At 32.4% G+C, this 25,445-nt stretch overlaps 1 protein-coding gene across 2 annotated transcripts in view; it reads left to right on the top strand.

Annotated features, from left to right (window-relative positions):
* LOC127734711 (G-protein coupled receptor dmsr-1-like) overlaps window positions 1–22,854 on the top strand; it is a 65,354-nt gene extending 42,500 nt beyond the window's left edge. For both annotated transcript variants that reach the window (XM_052244723.1, XM_052244722.1), the window contains exon 2: window positions 17,626–22,854. In XM_052244723.1, the coding sequence (XP_052100683.1) occupies window positions 17,682–18,842 (1,161 nt within the window). In that variant the 5' untranslated portion in view covers window positions 17,626–17,681 and the 3' untranslated portion in view covers window positions 18,843–22,854. The remainder of the gene's footprint in view (window positions 1–17,625) is intronic.
* The last annotated feature ends 2,591 nt before the right edge of the window (window positions 22,855–25,445 follow it).

The following is a 25,445-nucleotide window of genomic DNA, read 5'->3' as shown; positions in this document are numbered from 1 at the left end:
CGGAGAAAAAAGTAAGTTTCATAGTGCAGAAATATTGCTTTGCAACTATTCTTCAACGTGCAGAGAGCGTGTTACTATCCCTACAAAAGGTATCGGATTGAACATCCTCATTTCTAACCAAACGTGACTGTGTATTTTTACATCCAACACAAACTGTTATGCATTGTTTTTTCCAACCGGATTTCTAACAATAGTTTTAGTAAACATAATGGTAAATGCGTGATCAAACAAAGAGCTTTTTTTTATCTTTGGAATAATTAAAAATGATACAAACATGTTATTATTTTCAAAGGGATATTGAGCAATTTGTCCTACTTAAAAGTTTACAAGATCAAACAAAAATTGGAAACTTATTCCGCACTTAAAAAACTTTCTAATATTATTTGTTTTATCCATCTTAAGGTTGATTTCAGTCGGACCAGAAATTCAGCGCTTGTCACCGTGGGCATTAGGGATGGTTGATAGCGTTTGATTTTTTCAGTTTTTGTTGATTTCCCCTTTTTGAATTTGCCTTGGAGATAGGTACTTTTTTTTTATACTTTTTTAATTGTGATTAAAAAAAAGTTTTATGAACTTAATCATACATTTCTACTCTTTGGTCGTTTTTTTTTTTGTCTCTATGACGCATTCCCCGTTTCCATTTTCAATTTTATATATTTTGTAAATGGTTTGATTTTTTTTTTAGCTTGACGTTAAAAGATCGTAAAACACGAACATCCTGCGCATCATTTGAAAGTTCGTCATGAATTTAGAGATAATTCTAAGAACCTATATTCAATGTGAGCTAAAGTATAATATGGACTGAAAGTACATGCGACTTGCAAAAATAAGTTTCCCATCCTGAAAGACGACTAGATTTATCATATGGTATCATCATATATGGTGTTGGATTTTAGTAAAAATGTAGACTGTACAGCGAAATTCAGGCTATAATTAGCATTTTCCTCTAGTCCTTGTGAACTGAGAAAAGGTGCGGAACAGCTTGTCTTTCTTCTATCAAGTTCTTGAAGCTTAACACATGTCATAACTTATTTTCTATACAGGTTATCACGAAACTCCGTTGTGGCCATCATACTTAGTTCATTAGCATGTTGAAATTTAAAGGAAAGACGGGTGGCTTAATGCAAATGTCTCGAGCAGCTTCCTGATGCGTTGACATTATATTGGCATCATTAACATTTAATTGATAATTTCATCCAGGTTTTGAAAATATGTCGAATTTATAAATGATGACTACACTTGAAAAAGCAATCATTTCAACGAAGTCCTTACAAAGCCCTCTTGTCTCTGCTACATTTACACGCGACTTTTACTTTAATATCAACGAAATCAAATTCAACGGATATATGATAATGCCTTTTTTAAGCATAATAATGAAGCCAGCTCAGCTACTTCAACGTATAATAAGGGCAATAGAGACCACGAGAACCGTTTCCACATCACTGGTTAAAGGGTTGGGATCTATAATTAAAAAAAGAAAAAGGTTGTGTTTCCATTTAAATATAATTAGTTTATACTTCATTATTAAAGTACAATATCTCGGATACTTAGTACTCAAAAAGTCGAATGCACTTATATTTATTGTCTGGATGAAATAATTGCAGGCAAATTTTCACCATGATTCCATTAAACGCAGGATATGCTGTCTTTATTATACTTTGCCGTGAAATAAGGTCAACTAGCTGAAAGAGCACCTTCTTAGTTATATTGAAATCTATTATTTTGCATAAATCAGAATATCAGTGTATATTAGATACAACTTACACACCATCGGGTTTAAGCCCTCGGGTTGTATCCAGAGACCTTAAATATAGTTCTATATATCTGTTGTGTATCTAAATACAAATGTCAGAAATGAAATATTTAGAAAAATTTCATTTCAAGATTACTTTGTGTATTCGTTTTTATTATATTGCCTTTATCAGATATTATGTAATTAGTAATCAACAAGATCAACCAATACACAGTCGATAAACCTTCTGTATAGATTGAGTAATAGAAACACCATCGATAATCGACTGTGAACTCGTGTGCTCCGAAAGCGTATGCAGTTCCCGTTTCACTAAAGCATCCCCGTTAGCGAGGCTCATGGCAGGTAAAAATCCAAGGTGATAAAACGAATTCGGTAATAAGTCTTTAACGAAGTAAGGAGAACAGGATTAGCACTGCGATTGATCATATCCGTGCACGTGGTCATTGTGACGCCAATGTCGTAATGTGCAGCCAAGTTAATTATAAACCTTTTGAAAAGATTACTTTTGTTTTACTTTAAGAACACTTGATACAGTAACTTCTTTGAAGCATCCTTTTTTGTTGTTGTTTCGGCATGCAGAATTTAAATCTTTTATACCTGTAAATTATATGGAGTTTTATTCAAATTAAGTTAAGAGGGGGCTGATTATCAGTGATATAACTATGTCAAGTAATTTTTAATAACACATTTCAATTACAACTTGATGTAGCTCTTAACTGGGATACAATTTAAAGTAGTTAAGTTGTAAAATTAGCTAAAAAGTCTTAAACAAAATAAAACTCATGATCAAGTTGAAAACAAAATTACTAAATCACAAAAGGAATGCAACACTAAGAGAATACAGAAGGGCAATCAATGAACAAAAGACAAATTTAAAGAAACATTGATCCCGAAAAAACAGGTGCTACGTCCAAGGGAGAAGAGAACTTGCTTCTAGCAAACACTCGCTGTGAAAACAATTTGATATGCAGACAAGCTTTTGGTTTTAAAATTTCCCACATAAAGGCATTTGCCTCAATGTAGTTACAGCCCTGTAATAAAAGTGATGTAAGTGTTCCTGAGCCAATATACCTCAAGTTAAATGAAACCCATTTCAGACATTTCAAGTATATTTGAATAATATTTATACCTTTATTATTAAAAAATTTGGGAAGTGTTTCCCAAATTTTTTTGTGAAAAAAAGATGAATTTTTTGAAGAATCTGGTGCCGTCTCATACTTTCGAATAGCATTTATAAAATGGCTTAAAGACCTGCCGAGTTATTCATTTTCAATACATTGTAAGTCAGGTTATTTATTTTCAAACTACCACAGAACAACCATTTATTTTTGTGATTATCAAGGCTGAGTTATTTATTTTCAAAATCCTCCTCCCCCCCCCCCCCCCCCCCCCAGAATATCAAATGGTCGTCCCCTTACCATCGAATTTTTACTTGTCATGCGTAGCACGACATGTACTGGAGAAGGAACTTTTTACCCTTCTTAACCACAAAAGTTATCCCGACGTCCACCAAACATATCACTTATAAGTTTCTTTTTGTTTTTCTTTTTAAGGTCATGACTTTTTTCTATAAGACCTCATAATGACTGTGTAAACTATTACTGACCTGTTTTATTGATTGTGTTTATTCATGAAGGATATACAACAATCCCTCGAAGTCTTGCAGTCTTTGTTTTAGAACCTTGTATTTTGTCCATAATAACCAAGCTTATGACAACTCAGTGCAAACATGACATTTCCCTAGAATAAGAATCGATTTCTTTTTCCCGTTCTAGCCTTCCCCATGTTCCTTTTCTTTATCAGACTTGAATTACTAAAAATTCATTATATGTGGCTCAACAATAAGAACCATTACGCAACATTTCACATTACATGTAATAGTTTTGTAAATAGCCATGCTTATGGGACATATAGCAGGAAAGTGTAGAAATAATATTTTCTGTTACTGACGGAAATTTCAATGAAGTATAATCATTAGATCAAAAATTTTATTTCGGAATCGACTTGACGTGCCAATGGTTATTGAAAACAAAACGATTAATGTTCTTGTATTGTTAATATCGAAAAGCCAAATTCTCAAAATTGAAAGGTATGATAAAAAATTGTATAAGTAAAACTGCATTAAATTCAATAATTCATTTACGATTATTGCACATGTTGTTTTGTATAATGAAACCAAATCTAAAACTGGAAACATATATTTTACACATTTTTGTAGAAAACTTATCTGACTTCGGAACTGACAAAATTTATAACCAACTTTCTTAAATTGTCCGTTTACATGTGCAAAATTAGAAAAAAATAATAAACTAAGTTTTTCAACTCCCTTAGGCAAAGTTGACCTTAGATGGATTTGGCTATCATTTTTAGGTCCTTTTTCTGGTCATATATAGCTCTTCAAATGTGTTTGTTCTTATACTTACATGACATTCAAATATTCGGCTTTGATCGTTCCTAATGAAGGTAAACACCGAGAAGCGCTTCGGACGAATGAAATTTATACAGCCACGAAATAGCCCAAAAGCGGTGCTTAAAAGTGGCGTTAAAACACCAAAAATCAAATCAAATCAAATCATCTTTTTGTGAACAAAAAAAGAGATAAAAGCTAGCTAATATGTAAGTAAGTAAACATCTACTAAATCGACAATGGAAATATTTTCTTACATTTGTTGTTCTAAGCTAAAGAACAAAAACGAGCGTAGAAAAGTTAGCTAGCTTATAGGGTGTAAGTAAACAACTTTTTGAACGTCACGGACATTATTTTCATCTAATTCGTTGTATTCTTATTGACATCTAACAGACAAATAATTTACGAGCGAAAGCAATTTCCTATTTTTACAGTCTCGGATGTAATCAGAAGATGTACGACCTGTACTCATGTTATCTAAAAAGCACTAAATTATTATTTGTGTGAAATTCTAAAATGAAGAAAAAAAACAACACTTTGATCTTTAACCTTGATAATATATTATAGTGATGAAGAAGGTGGGGAGAGTTGAACGTCTAGTGATTGGTATCTGTTAGTTGCCGTGTTAGATTGTTAATCCGTTCTGTTATAGAAGTTTTCGAGTAGAAAAACAGAAAACTCCTTCAATTAAATTCATGCTTTAATTATGTTATACAGTAACTACTATATGTAATATAACTAAGACTTAGAAGCAAATGCATCATGTTGGCTGTCCCGTATAGGTGCTCTGGATTTTCTCTGAACATATGTATACTTTGGTTATACGACTGCAAAAACTTCGCGCGAAATAATCAATCCAGTCCACCAAAAATAGATTTTTGGATGAAAGCAAAAATAAGGTCGGCATCAATTAAATAAACAATAAATCAACTCGATTTAGGTATGGGTTTTTCTCATTGTTGAAGGCCGTAATGTTGCCTATAATTGCTTAAATCCACTTCATTTGAACTTTGGTGGATAGTTGTCTCATTGGCAATCATACCACATCTCCTTATTTTTATATCGAAGAGGTTAAAATCATATCTTGCACTCAGTTTTTTTTTTGCCGCATGCAATAGTATATGAAGAGGAGCTGATTCCAAAGGTTTTAAAAGGGGCATCTAGGTAGTTCAACTTGAAAAAAGAGGGAATTTTATACGCCAATGATGAATTATAATTTGTTAATTTAAAACACTAATACTGATAAACAATGTCTGATTTTACTTTATGTAATATACAATCAGCTGAAGGACGCCACCGGGTGCGGGAATTTCTCGCTGCATTGAAGACCTGTTGGTGACCTTCTGCTGTTGTCTGTTCTATGGTCGGGTTGTTGTCTCTTTGACACATTCCCCATTTCCATTCTCAATTTTAATGTCTGATTTAACTGTATGTTAGAAGATGCAGAAGTATGAACTCTAAACTCGGGAGCGTCACCGGGTCATAAGATAGATCTAGATTGACTCTGATAAACTGAACTTCCAGCCATCTATCTAGTTTAAACCCGCTCTTTTGTTTGCACCTGTCCTATGTCAGGAACATGATGTTCAGTGGTTGTCGTTTGTTGATGTGGTTCATAAGTGTTTCTCGTTTCTCTTTTTTTATATAGATTAGACCGTTGGTTTTCCTGTTTGAATGGTTTTACACTAGTCATTTTTGGGGCCCTTTATAGCTTGCTGTTTGGTGTGAGCCAAGGCTCCGTGTTGAAGGCCGTATAATGGTTTACTTTTACAAATTGTAACTTGGATGAGAGAGTTGTCTCATTGGCACTCATACCACATCATCTTATATCTATTCCAACCTAGCTTCCATATGGTAATCATATAGAATCTGTAGCGTAGATTGTATTTGTTAAAAAAAATATTTTTTTCTAATTTGCATCAATTGCTTTGAATTTAAAAGTAATAATTAGAATTAAAAATATTTGATATATCGTTTACAAGAATATGTCCATGAATACTTCATTAATCTAGACATGATAGATGTTTCTGTAAAGCTGTTATATATTGAATACCTAAATAACGCAAGAATTCCTTTTATGAAGAACAATACAAAGAAATATTTTCTCGAAGATGATCCACTAAAGCCCTTTCTTGGATATTTTTACTACGGTAAAGAGCCGTCAAACATTTGTTATATACATTAGCAGTGTCAATCAGATGTGAGTTCTTAAAATTAAAAAGAATTATTAACATTTCTCATCACAGTCTTGCAAGAATATATCAAAATCTTCGACTCTTTTACAATGTACACAAATATTCCTCAGTAAAATTAAAAGATATCGTTTTCTCTTCTGATTAATCTGTGTTTATTTTATTAGAATGATAAACGAAGATTCTAATTTCTTGTTCTATGTCCTAAAAATCGTTCTTTGTTTTAAAAATAAACCACACTGATTCCAATAAAATATTCGCCTAGACCTTTCGACTGCCAACACATTTGTCGAATTTGATTGATTAATATTCCAATAGACAGTTGATGTTCCAACTTATTGCCTACCTATTCACATACTCATATATTGTTAAAAAAAATACACACAACATCATTTTCTTTTGATCTGTATGGATAGTTGTCTCATTGGCAATCATACCACATCTCCATATTTTTGTATTAAGAATCTTCCATCGTCAATTTCCAGGGTGTTCTAATAATTTTAAGAATTACACATTCCTCAGAAATCAATTATTTCGGTTGTGCGGGATGTATAAATACGCAGTCACATCCAATCTGAATGGAGACTTTAAAATCAGATAACTCGTGTAGGGAATTTGCATCAACTCACTGAGGGTTCCGTAGGTGACCTGTTGCAAGGCGAAACTGTTTTCTTTTTCTAGTGGCATTCTAAATTTCACACTTCCATTCCGTTCGCTCATTTTGAAGAATCTATGTTGCTGTATTAATTGGTCTCGCCCTTAAGATGCATGATATATTTTCAACTAAACGTTCAGCAAACAACAATAAATCCATGAAAATATTCCGCACATGGGTCGAGGGATGATACCACGGCCGATATAGAAAAGGACAAGTTATAGTCAATTTATCACATGTTTAACAATTGCTAAAACATGTAGAAAAGTTGAATGTGTTACTTGGAAGATACATGCATGACATTATAATAATAAGAAGATGTGGTATGATTGCCAATGATACAACTCTCCACCAGAGACAAAATGACATAGAAATTGACAACTACAATTCAACGTACGGCATTCAACAGTGAGCAAAACCCATACAGCATAGTAAGCTATAAAAGGTCCCGAAATGACAAATGTAAAACAATTCAAACAAGAAAACTAAGAGCCTAATATATTGATCATTACGTCCAATGACATATTTTCAGTACGTCGAAGTTGCTCAATAGCTCCAAATTATAGTGCTTGAATAATATAAGATAATGTAAATGTCAGGTTTTCATTTAGTGTTAGTATTCTTTATTTGCTAAAAAAAAACCCAAAAAAACCGCTGTGTCATTTTGCTCGACATTGTAGATAGATCATAACGTGTCTTTTTTCCATATCAGCCCTGGTGTCAACTATCGACCCACATGAGACCTCGGGCTGATGATATGGTAGTCTCGGGATGATACCAGGGCCGATATAGAAAAGGACACGTTATCTATAAATAGTCAGTTAATGGTGGATTAATGTGAGAACGAGATGCACCAGAGTAATTAGCTTTGTCAGTCAAATGCTCTCAAACTTAGAGATGTCGCTCAATATCAGCTTAATAAAGAAAAGCCCACTAATAAATCAGTGGAAATGAAGTCATTACTATACTAAATAATTCACCTTTTTTATTTCAATATATTCATTGAATTGATTAATGGTACTATTTTAAGCAGTAATCCTATATCAAATTGTTTTATAAATTTCCCTGTGGTATCAGTTATTGTATAGGAATTTGTGTTACACTTCCGTTTTTCCCGTATTTCAGAAGCATGTTTTAAAAACAGATTAATTTAAAAACAAATATATATATGCACCGAAGTTTTTCTTACAAAATCAATGATGCGAGATCAGATGATAAAGGATGAAATAGAGTGTTGGAATTTTTCAAAGTGATAAGTTACTGGTATGTGTTGCCTACGACAAAACTCGAAAAATACTTTCAATTTGAATGGATCGAACCTGTAATGTAAATGAAGTAAAAAATGAAAACAAAACCTTAGTTTTATATTTAGTTTATAAATTTATAAACGGTCAATTTAAGAAAGATTTGTTATAAATCATGTCAGTGCCAAAGTACTGACTATTGAGCTGATGAAACCCTCGGGGACTGATAGCTATTATAGTCCACCAGCAGAGGTATCGACCCAGTGCTGTAAAAAATGAAAACAACACTTTATAAATTTCATGCGTCTGAAATATATCAATAAAATTCAGCCAAAAATAAAAATAATCATATAAAACAAGTGAAAATGCTTCAAATCTTAAAAAATTTTACTCCGAGAAATTGATAATGAAGAACATGTAAAAAGGGGGTTCGATTATTTCAACATTTATTTTATATATCAGTGAGTATGTAACCACTCAACTTTTAATTTGTTTCAATGATAACATAAATCCCATTGGCCAATCTGGTATTCCTACCGTTTCGTTCTGGTATTCCGTAAGAAAGTTGATATAAATTCCAACTGAAAACAGCAAATTCGGCACGTTTGACCTTTATTCTAGTGAGTATATATAAAAATAACAAGATGTGGTATGATTGCCAATGAGAAAACTCTCCACAAGTGACAAAATGACACAGAAGGTCTACTTTCCTGATTCATGAATCTTTCCACTGAATCCAAATTACATTGGTGACCGAGCAGACATATCAAATGTCTTCCATTGTGCTTTCATTAAAGAAAACATAACTAGAATTATTTCGAGACATTTATTGATGAAATATATAATGCAAATCCCTTTACAATTATTTTATTCAAGTATATATTTGCTAGAAGTCTTAATATCATATCTGTCTTTTCAATCTTTGATGATTTTTAGGTATTAGGATGCTATGGAAACAAAATCTACAAAGGTTACTAGAATATATAAATATAAAAGAAATTTGTCCTTCAGTATTCACATGACGTGCTTGAATTTCATCTTACATGATTTACATTCGTTTCTATACTCGTATACTCAAATCTATGTCCATCCAGAATTCGACATCTTTAAATCAATGTCGGGTTTGACGTATAAAATCAAAGTACTGAAGTACTGAACATCGGATGACCGCAGGTTCTTGTGTATGGTCAAAAGCACATGTCACAGAAACAGATCACATCTCTATACCTGAAACTGAGGTTAATTTACAGAGATTTTTTTTTCTGATACAAGTTCCTGCTTGGATGATGAATAAATGACAGGAAATTCAACCTCACCGTAATAACTATTATATTGTAGTGATACAAATCAGTATACCTTAGACTATTATACTAATATAATAATAGTTCCAGAGAATACACTGGTTTGTTGTTATATATTATATTAATATTACGGTTGCATGTATATATAATTTTCATCTATTTGTATATCATTCTATTCTACTATTATTATAGTGCAGTGCAAGTGCATGGTGGACACTCTTCTGTAAAAAAAATCAAAGCCTTAAAGGCTGTAAAAGCAATTGCTGCCATGTTAATGCTTTGTGGACTTTTATTTTTCATCCATATATATAAGAATTAAACCTGACAGGACAGGAGTGTTGACTAGTGAGAAGCAAGACGGTTTTAACTTTATATCAATAAAAGACTTTAGCAGGAAATCATTTTAAATATGTTTTATATTTTACAAGGAGACAACAAGTTTACCAGGCTAAAGTTGGGGTTAATTATACATGTGCTGAAACATATAACTAAAAAAAAATCAATATGGATTGTCCCCTGGTAGTGTTTGTAACTGGGCAATAATTTCCTTTATTGATTTAATTTTAACAATTTTCATAATTAATTTAAATTAACCATTCAGTTAAAACATTTCAACTTTCCAGACGCAAATGTTGAAAAACGGGCAAGAAATAAAATATCTTACAAGACATAAATATGTAAAAAATAAAAATATATTTCAGCTTACTAAAAATATTTTCATAATGTTACTTTGACATCATTTCTTAAAACTAAGTCCCAAACATAATTGCTCAGTTGATATGTGTCATCCTCATGCGATACGAGATAACTATAATTCTGATGCAATCCCGAAAAGGGGGGTCATCACAAACAAACATGACATTAAATTGTCATTATACGAACTAGAACAAACAGCTCTATGTTGCTTTGATATTTATCAATTTTCAGGAAACATGTGAAATAAATTTCAGGTCCATTTCATTATAGTGCCTAACAAGATTGTGTGAGGTAGACGAAATTGACCTTAAAACGATCGTATTGTCTTTTGATGTCCAAAAATAGGCAGATCGGACATATAAGGACTTTATCTAATGACTACATAAATTTGGGATTTATTATTATTATAATATTCTAATGAAACTGAAAATTGTATTTTTTTGTTAGGATAAACAACAATTTTACCTGGCGTAGCCGTGCATAAAATGTTTTTCTGCGAAACATGGCGTATTTAATGGAATAGAACGTTAATACAGGAAACTTTCTCTTTTTTCTCCGCAATAGGCTATCAAAAACAATTTATCTAATGTGTATGTGGAAAATTATGTGAAAAGATAAAAAGTGGCAATTGTTACCTTTCATACCTATTCATATGCCGCTATTATTGTTGTTGTTACCAATTATGTAAATCAATTGTATCTGATTTTATGCCCTTTATGGGCCCTGTAATTTGGAAAATATAAAAAAAAAATCTATTCATTGATAAAACGTAATATGGACTGGTCCAGTGTCCAGTTTGCAGGTCATTTAATTTACTTTACACATTCATGCACGCTCTGATTTAATCGATATACTCGTACGAAAAAGCATGAACAGTTTGAAGGTAATCTAATAATAACTTAATCCAATCAGATTGCATAAGATTCAATAACAATGTCCAGTCCACATCATAATGAGTAATAGGGGTAAACTTGGTAGGGAGAAAATGACAGATATTTCAAGTTAATATTTATGCAATAACGAATTAAAATTTGTCAACCAAAAGTTTTGCTACAATTTCAAAAACATGTCGTTCTGTATGGGTATAGTTTTCGGATCTTTCATTAGCGTATTTAAGGCTATAAAAAGTTTGGGCTTCAAAAGTTCACACAATTATTGACTTTATACAGAAAATTCGTCCTTGTAAAACATTTAATAGTTCACAAATGATACGCGATTTTAAAGTAAAATTATTTCTTAAAACATTGCAAAAAATTTCATTCATATTGATAAAGTGGTATCGTCATAAAGTGCGTTGAAATGAACAGTGGTATAGCAAACATCACACACTATAGTAAAGGGAGTCAGTTAAGTTTGTTTATTTTTAGATTACAGGTAATCATTTGACATTACGTATACAACCTGTGTGACCTGTGTAGTGATTTTGATTTTACGATAAATTCATGAATGAATGAACGATAATTTTATGAATGAACATGAGCACCTGACCTCTTTCTTAAACACCAATTAAACATATAAAACCGTATTTAAAAGGAGATAATTCAGTCAAATTTTCAGTACTAAATCAACAACTGAAATGATTCCATTTTTTGATGAAACATCGTACGAACGGAAAACGGAATCGCAGGTATAAAAATGCACTTTTTCCCTTGTAATGACCGCGGATCTATAATTTTTATAGATCGGTTGAAATCCCAAAACTAATTTGCATAATGGAAATTTAGGCGATAGCAATACATCGGAATGACCTGAAGGTCACCCTCTGTAAAAATGCAATATAATTGTTTACTCAACTTTACCCAAATTTGTACTCAAGTATGGATAAAAGTTAATTGTATTTCACCTGTCTGGATAACTGATTTAATATTATACTCGATGTATCCTAATTATAAATGTCTTACCTGCATATACTTGATAATCAACAGTATCACTAGTACTTGAACCTGACTTTGGTCTTACACCACTGTCCCAGGTTAAGATGAGGATTGAGTACTCACAAACATGTTTAACCCTGCTACATTCTTTTTGTGCCTGTCTCAAGTCAGGGGCCTGTAATTCAATGGTTGTTGTTTGTTCCTGCTGTCATATTTGACATTTCGTAAATTGTATTAGGCCGTTAGTTTTCTCGTTTCAATTGTTTCACCTTTTTCATGTCAAAGCCTTTTATTGCTGACGATATGGGTTTTGCTCATTGTTGAAGGCCGTGCGGTGACCTTTAATTGCTGATATTTTCGTCATTTGAACTCTGGTGGATAGTGGTCTCCATATTTTTATATTGAAATAAACTGAACGATCTGAAATGGTTATACCACTCGACTAAGACAAACATGTGTTTAACCAATCCAATAAAAATACTGTAAATAGGAATAAAAGATGAGCCAGACTTCTTCTATAATGTACAGCAACCGATATTAAAGTGTAAGGTGGTATAGTTTCATATCACCAGGTTAAGTTCGAACAATTAATAAAGAAATGAATGCTTCTTTTTGTTATTCTTTTGGGATGTATCAGTGTTAACCGAAGAATATTTTATATAAAACACGGAAGCTCTTCATACTAAAAATTTGCGCACGATCAACGCTTTTACACCTCTGTGAAATTACTAAAAGAATTAATCAATACTTACAATTACATTTAATGCTATAAACATGAAATTACGAGTTAAATCAAGCTTTTTATTGTTTCAATGCGTTTTTGTCATGGAGAGCACGTGCAGTCATAAATGTTGCATTTTATTGGGAAATAAAACATGATTTTCAAATGCCTTGCGATTAATGTTACGGATCCCTTTGAAAATATATTCAATGAAATTGTAATCCTATAAAGACTTTTCCAGATTGGTCGACTGAAACTCAGTTTAGTTGAATAAACTAATTAAACTAAATCAAACTGCTATTTGATAACTTCGATTAACTGTTACCCCCTACCCTCGATTTGAGAGATCGGATAATTCCTCAATTGTTTTCAAAGGCCTGCATGAGTTATATGATATAAATATCGTGGTATCTTTTTCCTCGTCAGTTGTTCTCAATTGAAAATTAACAAACTGACAAAGCACACAATCAAAACGGTATTTTACGTTTCTAAATATTACATTACGTTTCCGCAAGATTACAGTTCACTTTTCCGCAAGATTATAATCTACCTTTATGGTGTTCAGTAGCATGTGAGTCATGTAAACCGATTGCATGTTACATGTATTGAAAATTTAGATTTTTTTTTATTATATCCATCATATACCACCTCGTTCTTTGGTCTCCTTTAGAGAGTTGTCTCATTGGCTATTACTAGCTTTATATATAATATACCATATGTCCTATTTTTTTCTTTTTATTTATATTATACATTTCTTTCCTTAACGTAAATGACAAGCAAGTGACCAAGTAAATTGTAGAAAAGTAAGACATAATTTTGCGGAAACGTAGTATACATTATACATTGTTTGTATTGCGGAAAAATAAAACTGCAAATGCTTATAACACTTCTTACTTTCGTTCGTCCGAAGCTCTTTTCGGGATTTACCTTAATCAGGAACGCTCAAATCCGAATATTTGAAAACCAAGAATGTGTAAGACCTAAGCACGTACAGAGGTATAAGACCAGAAGGGACATAAAATATGAGTCGGCCAAAGTCATCTAAGGTCAACTTTGCTTCAGATAGTTAGAACCTTAGTTTTCTTAATAATTTCTCATTTCATTAACGGAAAATTTAAGAAACGTTTGATGAATATAATTTCAGTACCGAAGCACTGACTACTGAATTAATAACACCCTCGGGTACTAACAGTGCATAAGTTCAAACAATGCTTTCCGCGAATTATCAATGAACACACCCGAGCTATATCAAGTAAATTGTATATAAGAATAAAATCATTAAGGATTAACATGAAATGACTTATATGTTATATAAGATGAACATAAAATGCCATATATGTTACATAAAGATGAACATGAAATGACGTATATATGCTACATAAAGATGAACATGAAATGACATATATGTTACATAAAGATGAACATGAAATGACGTATATGTTACATAAGAGGAACATGAAATTATGTATGTGTTACAGAACGATGAACATGAAATGACGTATATGTTACATAAAGATGAACATGAAATGACGTATATGTTACATAAAGATGAACATGAAATGAAGTATGTGTTACATAAAGATAAACATGAAATGACATATACATTGTATCTTACATAAAGATGAACATGAAATGACGTATATGTTACATAAAGATGAACATGAAATGAAGTATGTGTTACATAAAGATAAACATGAAATGGCACATATCTTACATAAAGATGAACATGAAATGACGTATATGTTACATAAAAGGAACATGAAATGATGTTGTGTTACATACAGATGAACATGAATTGACATATATGTTACATAACGATGAACATGAAATGACGTATATGTTACATAGAGATGAACATGATATGACATATATGTTACATAAAGATGAACATGAAATGACGTACAGATGTACAAAATTGTTATGTTACATAAAGATGAACATGCAATGACGTGTGTGTTACATAAAGATGAACATGAAATAACATATATGTTACATTTCATATGTACAATTTACATTAATTAATGGACAGTCCAATTCTGAGTTTAAAACTCAAACGTAATATAACAAAAACAAAGTCCCTTGATTATATTGCCATTGACCATCTTTAATTTGAGTCGCAGCCAAATCTCGTTAGATATTCATCTTGTCTAATGTGATTAATGGCTTTATTGAAACTTGTCAAAGGAACCAACAGAAAATCCACCCATCAATCACTTTGTTTTCTTCACAAGAAGGGATTTGCATATTTAGATTTATTGTACTATTACAGATAGATACGAGTAGGTGGCTGTCTGAACGACCATTCTTATTTCAACTCTTAGTTTTAAAGAATATAGGAAATCAAATTTAAAATGAACGAAAAGTAGAAAAAGACAAAATCAATTACAAGAAACTGATGAGTCATGCTTTACAAAAGAGAACAAAAGTCCAAATAATCATAGTCTAAAATAAATATGAATACGACTTGTCGTTGATCTTACTTGTAAATCATGATCATCTTCGATATGCAGATACAGTAAAAGTTCTTAGCAATACACTATATAAGTGCATAGAAATACATTATTTTCAGGATTTTCACAACAAAGCAGTGAGGTCTAGGACCCCAACTGATTCTTTAGAGCCTGTTTTTACTCCAAGTAATTAAAAGTTTATTGAAGGTATCACTATGGAAACTATGATTTTATAGGATCAGGTGGTTTTCTTCGTCTTATTGTTTCATTATTCTGTTCTGCTGATAGCCTTATTTTCCTTCTCTTTTGGTTCTTGTTTTGTCTGTATTTAATTCTACTAAAAGTCTTGCGATTTTTTTCTATACCCCCTGGTATCTTTTTATTTACCTTTTTTAATTTTCAATCCTTCAGGTATTCTGCGTCTTTAATTGATTAAAAAAAAACTGTTAAGATTATGTAACATACGTTTCACACATGTGTAATAGGTGTTTTGTTTTTCTCATGAATATATACAATTCTTGACTTATTGTGCTGTTACACCACTGTCCCAGGTTAGGGGGAGGGTTGAGCGCTCACAAACATATTTAACCCCGCCACATTCTTTATGTGCCTATCCCAAGTCAGGAGCCTGTAGTTCAGTGGTTGTCGTTGGTTCATGTCTGTCATATTTGTTTTTCGTTCATTTTTTAGCCTTTTATAGCCGACTATACGGTGTGGGGTTTTCTCCATGTTGAAGGCCACACGGTTGCATATAATTGATTACATCCACTTTATTGAACTTTGGTGGATAGTTGTCTCATTGGCATTCATACCTCATCTTCTTATTTTTATATTGTGCTGATGTTAATTGATCAAATGGTAGGTAAATGAAAAATTATAATTATATCTTTTTATCACTACTTATTTCTCTTATGCTCGCTTGTTGCATTTATACTTCATTCCATAAGATTAAAATCAAGTTTTAAGTTTTGTTTTTACTACACAATGATCTGAATCAAGGCACTCAAGTGTTATTATTTCACGATATTGCAGCCATGAGATTTTATATAAAAAAGAACACATTTCTTAAGCGAAGAAAACGAATTCGCTGTTCTTCCGTTATACACATTTTTGACATTTCAAGAAAGTCATACATGGCAAATTAGTTTCAATGTAGGTTACAAATGTCTGTTTGTCACATTCAGAAAATCAATGAATGAATTATGCTATAAAGCTCTTTAGAGGCTTTTATAATCAGACTTTGACAAATATCAAGAAATAGAGACTTTTATAAAAACCAAATTATTAGTGCATTTTTTTTTTTTACCAAAAACCGGTATCAAGTAATAACATTTGGATTGTTGCTGACAGAAAAACGTTATTACTTTGTAAATTAATACGTAATGTTTTGTGTCAGAGTAATTGCATTTTATTCGGAAGCTCGACAATCAATAATGAAAAGAGATAAAGACAATACAGATAAGATCTATAAAAATATAGGAACGTACTGGGACATGTACAGATAAAAACTGTCACTGGTAATCGGATATAGCATGCAGTTTATAGAAGATAATTCTTCTCACAACACCACCTTGCTGTAAAATTATCATACTATTTAAAAGTAATTCGAATTTTAATTCTACAATTTTTACATCACTGACACTATAAAGCAGAAAGGGTCGCCTGTTTGGTTGTTAGGGGTGTAAAAATCCAAAGTCCAGGCCATGCCGATTGAGGGTCGTTGGCTCCAAGATGAATTAATAGCTTGAATCTGTCTTATGCGAGGGGTGTTTAGAGCTCCATTCAACTGGGTTATATTCACTATTTTCATTCGAAAGTATCTGTAACAAATTAGGACTAAGACAATTGATAGCCAACAGTTCCCAGGATCATAATTAAAAGAGATTTTTTCGAAAAGTAGCCAGAATGTATGGAGATTTATTTTTTTTTATATATCTTACCGCTAAGTACGTTTTTTGTTGTTATTAGAAATGAACAATGCAAAAAAAAAACAAAAAAAAACACACACACACACTCACAATACACAGTTTTATTTTATTTTTTTATCATAGAAATGGACAATACCAAAACACACACACTCACAATACACAATTTTATTTTGTAATAAACACAATTGCCAAATTAAGAAGAGTAAAGTTGATGGTGCTTGACCTCGCACTGCTCAATGTTGGGGCTGGGACATAATATAATAGTCCCAGGTGGGGGATACTAAGTAGTACTACATCACATACCTCAATGAAACAGTAACTCATCGACCAAGATAATAATTATTCACTTTATCATGTTTATATTATATGATACGGATGTTAATTTTTTCTTTGTATACTTTCAGATATAAATGTCTTTAGAATGAAAACGATGATGTTTTATCCGTTAGGACTTGTATAAATGAACACACCGACCAACATGAATCGGTGTGTATATGAAGATGCTGTTAGGTTCGAGACAAAAAGTAGTTCACTGAGTGATTTTCGAACGCAGTATGCCTACATGCATGGACCTATTTGTATAGTTATTTGTATCTTTGGAATAATTCTAAACGCTGCAAACATTGTAGTACTGACACGTAAAAACATGATGACGTCAATCAACGTCATTCTCACGTGGTTAGCTGTAGCGGATAATCTTAAAATGACAGATTATTTAATATTTGCAATAGGTTTTTACGTGATGAAAGATCCTGATCTTGCTCTGATGAACACGTATAATATCCACAAAGGGAAATACTTGGAATTTCATGCCAGTTTTGCTATAGTTTGTCACAACATTGGAGTATGGCTGACCGTCTCATTGGCAATATTTCGTTTCTTATATATATGGTTTCCTGGCAGAGGTAAATTATTTTGCACAGTGACCAGAGCTAAAATCACAGTTGCCTTGATTTATGTGACAATAGCAATAATATGTATACCAAATTACTACACAAACTTCTTAGATAAGAAAACACCAAAACATTTAAACAGTTCAAACGTCACTTGTCATGCAAAATACACAGTCAATATGATTGATCAAAAGGATCCCGTATTTATAGCGAACACTTATATTCAAGCAATATTCACCAAACTAGTGCCTTGTGTCTTGTTAACAGTTTTGACTTTTCTATTGATATATGCAATGCATCAAGCTTATCAAAAGCGCAAAGTATTATTAAGTCAAGGTCATGATCAGGACGCACGACGTCACCATGAACACAACAGAACAACTGGCATGCTGTTAGCTGTTGTAATACTGTTCTTATTGATTGAACTTCCTTTTGGAATATTAACTTTAATGATAGTGTTTTCCCCTGCAGAATGGATGACGAAAGTGTATGACAATCTTGGAGAATTCCATGAACTCTTGGCACTGTGTAATAATGCTGTTAACTTTTTACTATACTGCAGTATGAGTAAACAGTTCCGTAAAACGTTCATTTCTATATTTTGCAGATGTTTGCCAAAACAAAATTATCGCATAATAAATATGACAGAAATGAGTCAGTTTAACAACTCAATGAACCATAATCATCTCAACACTACTCATGTGCAAACAGATGGACATATGGGATAACATAAAGCGCTGTTATAACGACGTACTACGTTTGTTAGTGAGATAATTTGTTTGAACTGATCGGCACGTTTCCTGTTTGAACTGGTGACAATAATGAAACATAGCTGATGCTCTTTTATTACTACATGTAATATTTCAAAATGACGTCACCATGAACACAACAGAACAACTGGCATGCTGTTAGCTGTTGTAATACTGTTCTTATTGGTTGAACTTCCTTTTGGAATATTAACTTTAATGATAGTGTTTTCCCCTGCAGAATGGATGACGAAAGTGTATGACAATCTTGGAGAATTCCATGAACTCTTGGCACTGTGTAATAATGCTGTTAACTTTTTACTATACTGCAGTATGAGTAAACAGTTCCGTAAAACGTTCATTTCTATATTTTGCAGATGTTTGCCAAAACAAAATTATCGCATAATAAATATGACAGAAATGAGTCAGTTTAACAACTCAATGAACCATAATCATCTCAACACTACTCATGTGCAAACAGATGGACATATGGGATAACATAAAGCGCTGTTATAACGACGTACTACGTTTGTTAGTGAGATAATTTGTTTGAACTGATCGGCACGTTTCCTGTTTGAACTGGTGACAATAATGAAACATAGCTGATGCTCTTTTATTACTACATGTAATATTTCAAAATGACGTCACCATGAACACAACAGAACAACTGGCATGCTGTTAGCTGTTGTAATACTGTTCTTATTGGTTGAACTTCCTTTTGGAATATTAACTTTAATGATAGTGTTTTCCCCTGCAGAATGGATGACGAAAGTGTATGACAATCTTGGAGAATTCCATGAACTCTTGGCACTGTGTAATAATGCTGTTAACTTTTTACTATACTGCAGTATGAGTAAACAGTTCCGTAAAACGTTCATTTCTATATTTTGCAGATGTTTGCCAAAACAAAATTATCGCATAATAAATATGACAGAAATGAGTCAGTTTAACAACTCAATGAACCATAATCATCTCAACACTACTCATGTGCAAACAGATGGACATATGGGATAACATAAAGCGCTGTTATAACGACGTACTACGTTTGTTAGTGAGATAATTTGTTTGAACTGATCGGCACGTTTCCTGTTTGAACTGGTAACAATAATGAAACATAGCTGATGCTCTTTTATGACTACATGTAATATTTCAAAATGTTTTCTTACTGATAAAGAAATATGGATTTTTTTTGGAACTTGTCTGCACATTCTAAATATCGCATCTGTTGTTGTTTACAATTACCCTAATATATTTGTCATTTTTTGAAAATCTAAAACAAGGACATGGACAAGTGTGAAAAATAGACAGTTTTCGACTATTTTTCAACAAATAAAGTTCCATAACTCCACAATGTCATATCAGAAATTTATAAAAAAACTAGAGGCTCTCAAGAGCCTGTGTCGCTCACCTGTATTTACTGATGCTTTGGAAATCATGTAAAATAAGGTTAAAATCATAATTAATAGTATTAGATATTAGATATTATAATGATATCTAAGATAATAACAAAAAACTGCAAAATTTTTGTAAAATTACTAACTCAGGGGCAGCAACCCAACAACGGGTTGTCGGATTCGTCTGAAAATTTCAGGGCAGATAAATCTAAATCTGATGAACATTTTTGCCACCTGTCAGATTTGCTCTAAATACTTTAGTTTCAGAGATATAAACCAAAAACTGCATTTTACCCCTATGTTCTATTTTTAACCAAGTCGGCCATGATGGTTGGAAGGCGGGGTCATCGCACAAATTTTTCAAACTAGATACCCTAATAATGATTATGGCCAAGTATGGTTAAATTTGTCTCAGTAATTTCAGAGTAGAAGATTTTTGTAAAAGATTACAAAAATTTACGAAAAATTGTAAAAAATTGACTATTAAGGGCAATAACTCCTAAAGGAGTCGACTGACAATTTTCGTCATGCAACTTATTTGTAGATCTTACTTTGCTGAACATTATTGCTGTTTACAGTTTATCTCTATCTATAATAATATTCAAGATAATAACCAAAAACTGCAAAATTTTCTTAAAATTACCAATTTAGTGACAGCAACCCAACAACAGGTTCTCTGATTCATCTGAAAATTTCAGGGCAGATAGATCTTGACCTGATAAACAATTTTACCTCGTGTCAGATTTGCTCTAAATGCTTTGGTTTCAGAGATATAAGCCAAAATCTACATTTTACCCCTATGTTCTATTTTTAGCCATGGCGGCCATCTTGGTTGGTTGACCGGATCACCGGACACATTTTTTAAACTAGATACCCCAATGATGATTGTGACCAAGTTTGGTTAAATTTGACCCAGTAGTTTCAGAGGAGAAGATTTTTGTAAAAGTTAACAGACGACGCCGGACGACGACGACGACGACGACGACGACGGACGACGACGACGACGGACGACGGACGCAAAGTGATGAGAAAAGCTCACTTGGCCCTTCGGGCCAGGTGAGCTAAAAAGGGAACTTATGTCAATATATATTAACAATTCACCGAATTTCATGAAAATTACTCAAAAACTGGAAAATCCCCTATTTTTTATGAATTTATTATAAAATCCCATACACGGTAACGTAACTCGGTAACGTAAAATCTGAATTTTTTTAAAAATCGAAACGGAGCTTACTTCATTAGATATAAACACGTTTCATGAACATTGGTGAAAGCGTGTTTGAGTTTCTGTCCGAAGTGCTAACGACGGACAGACGAACGGACGGACAGACAACGGTATCCCATAATACGTGCCGTAAACGGGCGTATAAAAACGAGCCCAAATCTTAGTTATAAAGACATACCAAATAACATTAGAACGGTATAGAAAAATACTTCATATTCGGATGAAGTAAAAGTGAATAAAAGGAGAGTCGTATGTACCTCAGTATATTGTTGTCAATATATTGTATTCTGCAAAAGATCCGAGCCTGAAAAAGATAAGAAAAAAATTAACAGATACTGTTAAAGATTTGCCATCAACATCGAATTTAAAAATGACAAAAATGAGAATATTTTTTTTTCAGTTTTCATTTTTTTCAATGTTTGTCTTATGTGCTAAGCTTCGAATGGCATATAGTAATATAATCTAATACTATGGTCAAGCCACGAAAATAAGCTGAAAGTAATCTGAGATCAATTCAAATCAAGCAATAAGCCTCAATATGATATAGAATAAACACCGCCATTTTGTACTTTCTAAAACATTTGATAACAGCACATATGATATTTCTTAAAGAGAGTAAGGACAAAGATCTGTAAACGTAAGTTGTTAAAAGGATGCGGTATCTGAGACCACAAAATATACTGAATTGTTGGCATTTCAAGCTCTTGTTTGGAAAAATTTTAAAAGCCAAGATGTTTATACAGAGACTACTACAATCAAGAATGGCAAATCTGTTAAGATTAGTTATGTTTAAGAAATTTGGGTTTAAGTTAAAAACGATTAAGATATCAACGGAAAGTTACTAAAATGTATGTATAAATCGCCACTGTTGCAGCACTGACTAAGGACTTTAGGTCCACTACTAGTTGTACAGACTCAATAGCAGTAATTCATTGTAAATATATGTAATTTCTATTTTTTTCTCCTGTTTTCAAAGCCATTTTCTAAATTAAACTACATCACAATTATTAGAACCAAACTTTTATAATGCCAAAGATATTAAACATGGCGATGGGACGATGTTATCAAAAGAGTACACGCCAAAATAAAAATGACCATAAATTTTAAGGGAAAAAGAAACGGTTGAGAATGTGCTCCGGAAGGGTAACACTTGAATTTGTGTTGTATGTTTTAACTCAATTAACATTCTTATCAACTGATAATTTTCATACTTTATTGCTTATTACTTTCACTGTATATTTTTTATTAAAGATTTGAACATTTTAGTATTTTACTCAATGACATTTACCCAGTACGTTTGAGAGAGAGAGTTGCCGTTCCATATATTTGATGTTTACAAATTCTGTCTTTTATTTAATAAATAGTTTTACATGCCTTTCGGTCTTCTTTTGTTCTAAAAATTGTTTTGATTAATTGGATCTTGCCTGATCAATTTCGTTATGCTTAGAGGAATCATTGTATTTTGGTTAAGTTTTTGTACTTGTTTGAAAGTAGGTTTGTTTCATCTACTTTTAATTCCGATACAACTATATCATTCAAACACGAGGAAGTAATTGGTTTTATGTCAATGAGACAGCGACTGAAGGGCACAACAAATCCAAACGTACACATAAAGATACGGTATATTCAATTTGTCTATATATAGTACAATATGCCAAGCTCTAAATCGTTGAGACCTAGAATTTGTGGATAAATGTAACATAAAATATGGAAGATCTGTCAACACAAAACTCATCAAATGTTGCTAAAAAAATTACAGATATATAAATAAAACATTAACAATTAAATGGATTTTTAAAAAAGATTTTTCAAAGGATGACTCCAACTTGAAAGCACTGTATTTGCGCCTGTTAAAATTTTCGGTGTTTGAAGTTTACAAATGGTCCTGATGTTACGAAAGCAATAACATATAAAAACATAAATATGCAAGTAAGTATATTGACTAAAAACATAATCATGTTATTTTAACTGGTGAATTGTGATTTTTTGTAAGACCTGAAATTAAAATAAATAGATGTGGCATGATTGCCAATGAAACAGCTATCGACTAAAGACCCCCCCCCCAAAAAAAAAAACCAAAAAAACAAAAACAAAACACCCAAGAAAGAAAACAACTACAGTTCACTTAATGACCTTCAACAATGGACAGAGTAAGCAGGATCTATCATCGATGTCTAAAACAGCAGAAAAATAAAGTAAGGATAAAAAATAAAGGCTAAAGTTAAAAGTCCAACACAAACTCGTTTTCATGTTACATATGACTGATTTAGAATCGTCGTCAATATGAGATAGTCATAATGGGGTGGAAAAGGGGTTGGGGTTGGGGGTGGTGAACAATGTTCATTTAACAATCATCGACTACGTTGAATTTTTATCTCGCGATATTTCATTAAATACATATTTGCTTTCAAACACATGAAATGAACAACTTATACACTTGAAGAAGTCACTGCGAAAAGTAGTATTTTGTCAGCTAAAAGTTTTTAACCAACACGTCAAATCCAAGAAAATTATCATTTATTCGTTCACGAAAGAGGAGATTATAGAAAACACAAATTCATCCTTCTCTCCATTGGAATTAACATTAAAAGTGACGATGGACGATGAAAATCTCACGTCATCATACTAGATACATAAACTTAACAAAAATCCTTATAACGAACGATAAATAGTTGGGTCGTCAAGATTTTCGACCAAACATATTTTTAAGGTTCTAACGACATTCTATCTTCAGTAAAAGATGCCTTTAGAAATATGAATATTAAGTTAATTCAGCTAAGGGATGTCAATCAGATGTGGATTCTTAAAAATTCTAAAGATCTACTGCAAAATCTTCAATCACAATTTTTGCAGAAATATCAAAACTTTCTTCATTTAAAGATCGAATACATCGTCTCATCAAACAGAGCTCTTTTTTATATTCTTTTACAAAAATGGGAATCATAGATACTAATTAATTTCTTATTTTATATCATTTACAATTTCACTTTGTGAAGAACCGAACTGATTCCAATGACCATTTGCACCAAGGATGATATCATCAAAATGCCGGACTTTCGGAACACCAACATATTTGCTGAGTTTGGTGACAGTCGGTCTTCCAATGTTTACCTAGTGTGAAATCCTACTACCGACTTGTGTTTGTACTCATATGAAGCAGAAATCATACAAACCCTTGACATAAGCGGTCATCTCAGTACCAGAATCTATGACAAACGAGACGATTTTAATTTTGAAATTATCAATTTCCCCCACCTTAGTAGCAATATACCAACTTCACCTGCATATGGGATATACATTTCCCAACTTATTCGGTATTCAAGAGCTTGCAGCTACTACTCAGACTTTATAAAGCGTCACCAGTGTCTGAGCAGAAAGTTGGTGAACCAGGGTTATGTCAAAGAACGTCTCGTTCTTTTCCTAAAAAAGTTTATCGGAAGATAACAAGACAATGTTGATAAATATTCCGTATCAACCTCACAAACAATACATGATAGTCTTGATGTATAGATTGTAGGTACTAACGTTGTTTATCATCTTAATTATGTGTTATAGTGTTCTTTTATTTGTCTTAAATTATTAACCTATGCTGTATGGTCCATTTTTGGTAATATCCTTTTGGCGTGGCTCGGTACTTATACATCCTGCCATTGTGTTATTGTGCTATGGTCATTTTTTGTATTCTTGTATTTCATTTTTGCGTATGTGCTTTGTCTATATGCCAGTTTGTTTTTCTTTGTTAATTGACATAGTTGTTTATTTTTATAGCGATTAAGGTTATAACACAATATTGACTGCTCTACCCCTATTTTTGACATTTTTACCTATTATGTCTGTTTGTTTTGTTCACACATTGTTGTCAATATAATGGAATTGTATGCGACTGTCAAACAAGTGAGAGGTTTAGCTAGCTTTAAAACCAGGTTTAATCCACCATGTTTTACATAAGGAAATGCCTGTACCAAG

The sequence above is a fragment of the Mytilus californianus genome, unplaced genomic scaffold (assembly GCF_021869535.1).
Source record: "Mytilus californianus isolate M0D057914Y unplaced genomic scaffold, xbMytCali1.0.p SCAF_3, whole genome shotgun sequence".
NCBI classification, from domain to species: domain Eukaryota; kingdom Metazoa; phylum Mollusca; class Bivalvia; order Mytilida; family Mytilidae; genus Mytilus; species Mytilus californianus.
Note: the sequence above shows the minus strand (reverse complement) of the source record. Positions and strands in the feature narration are given on the sequence as shown.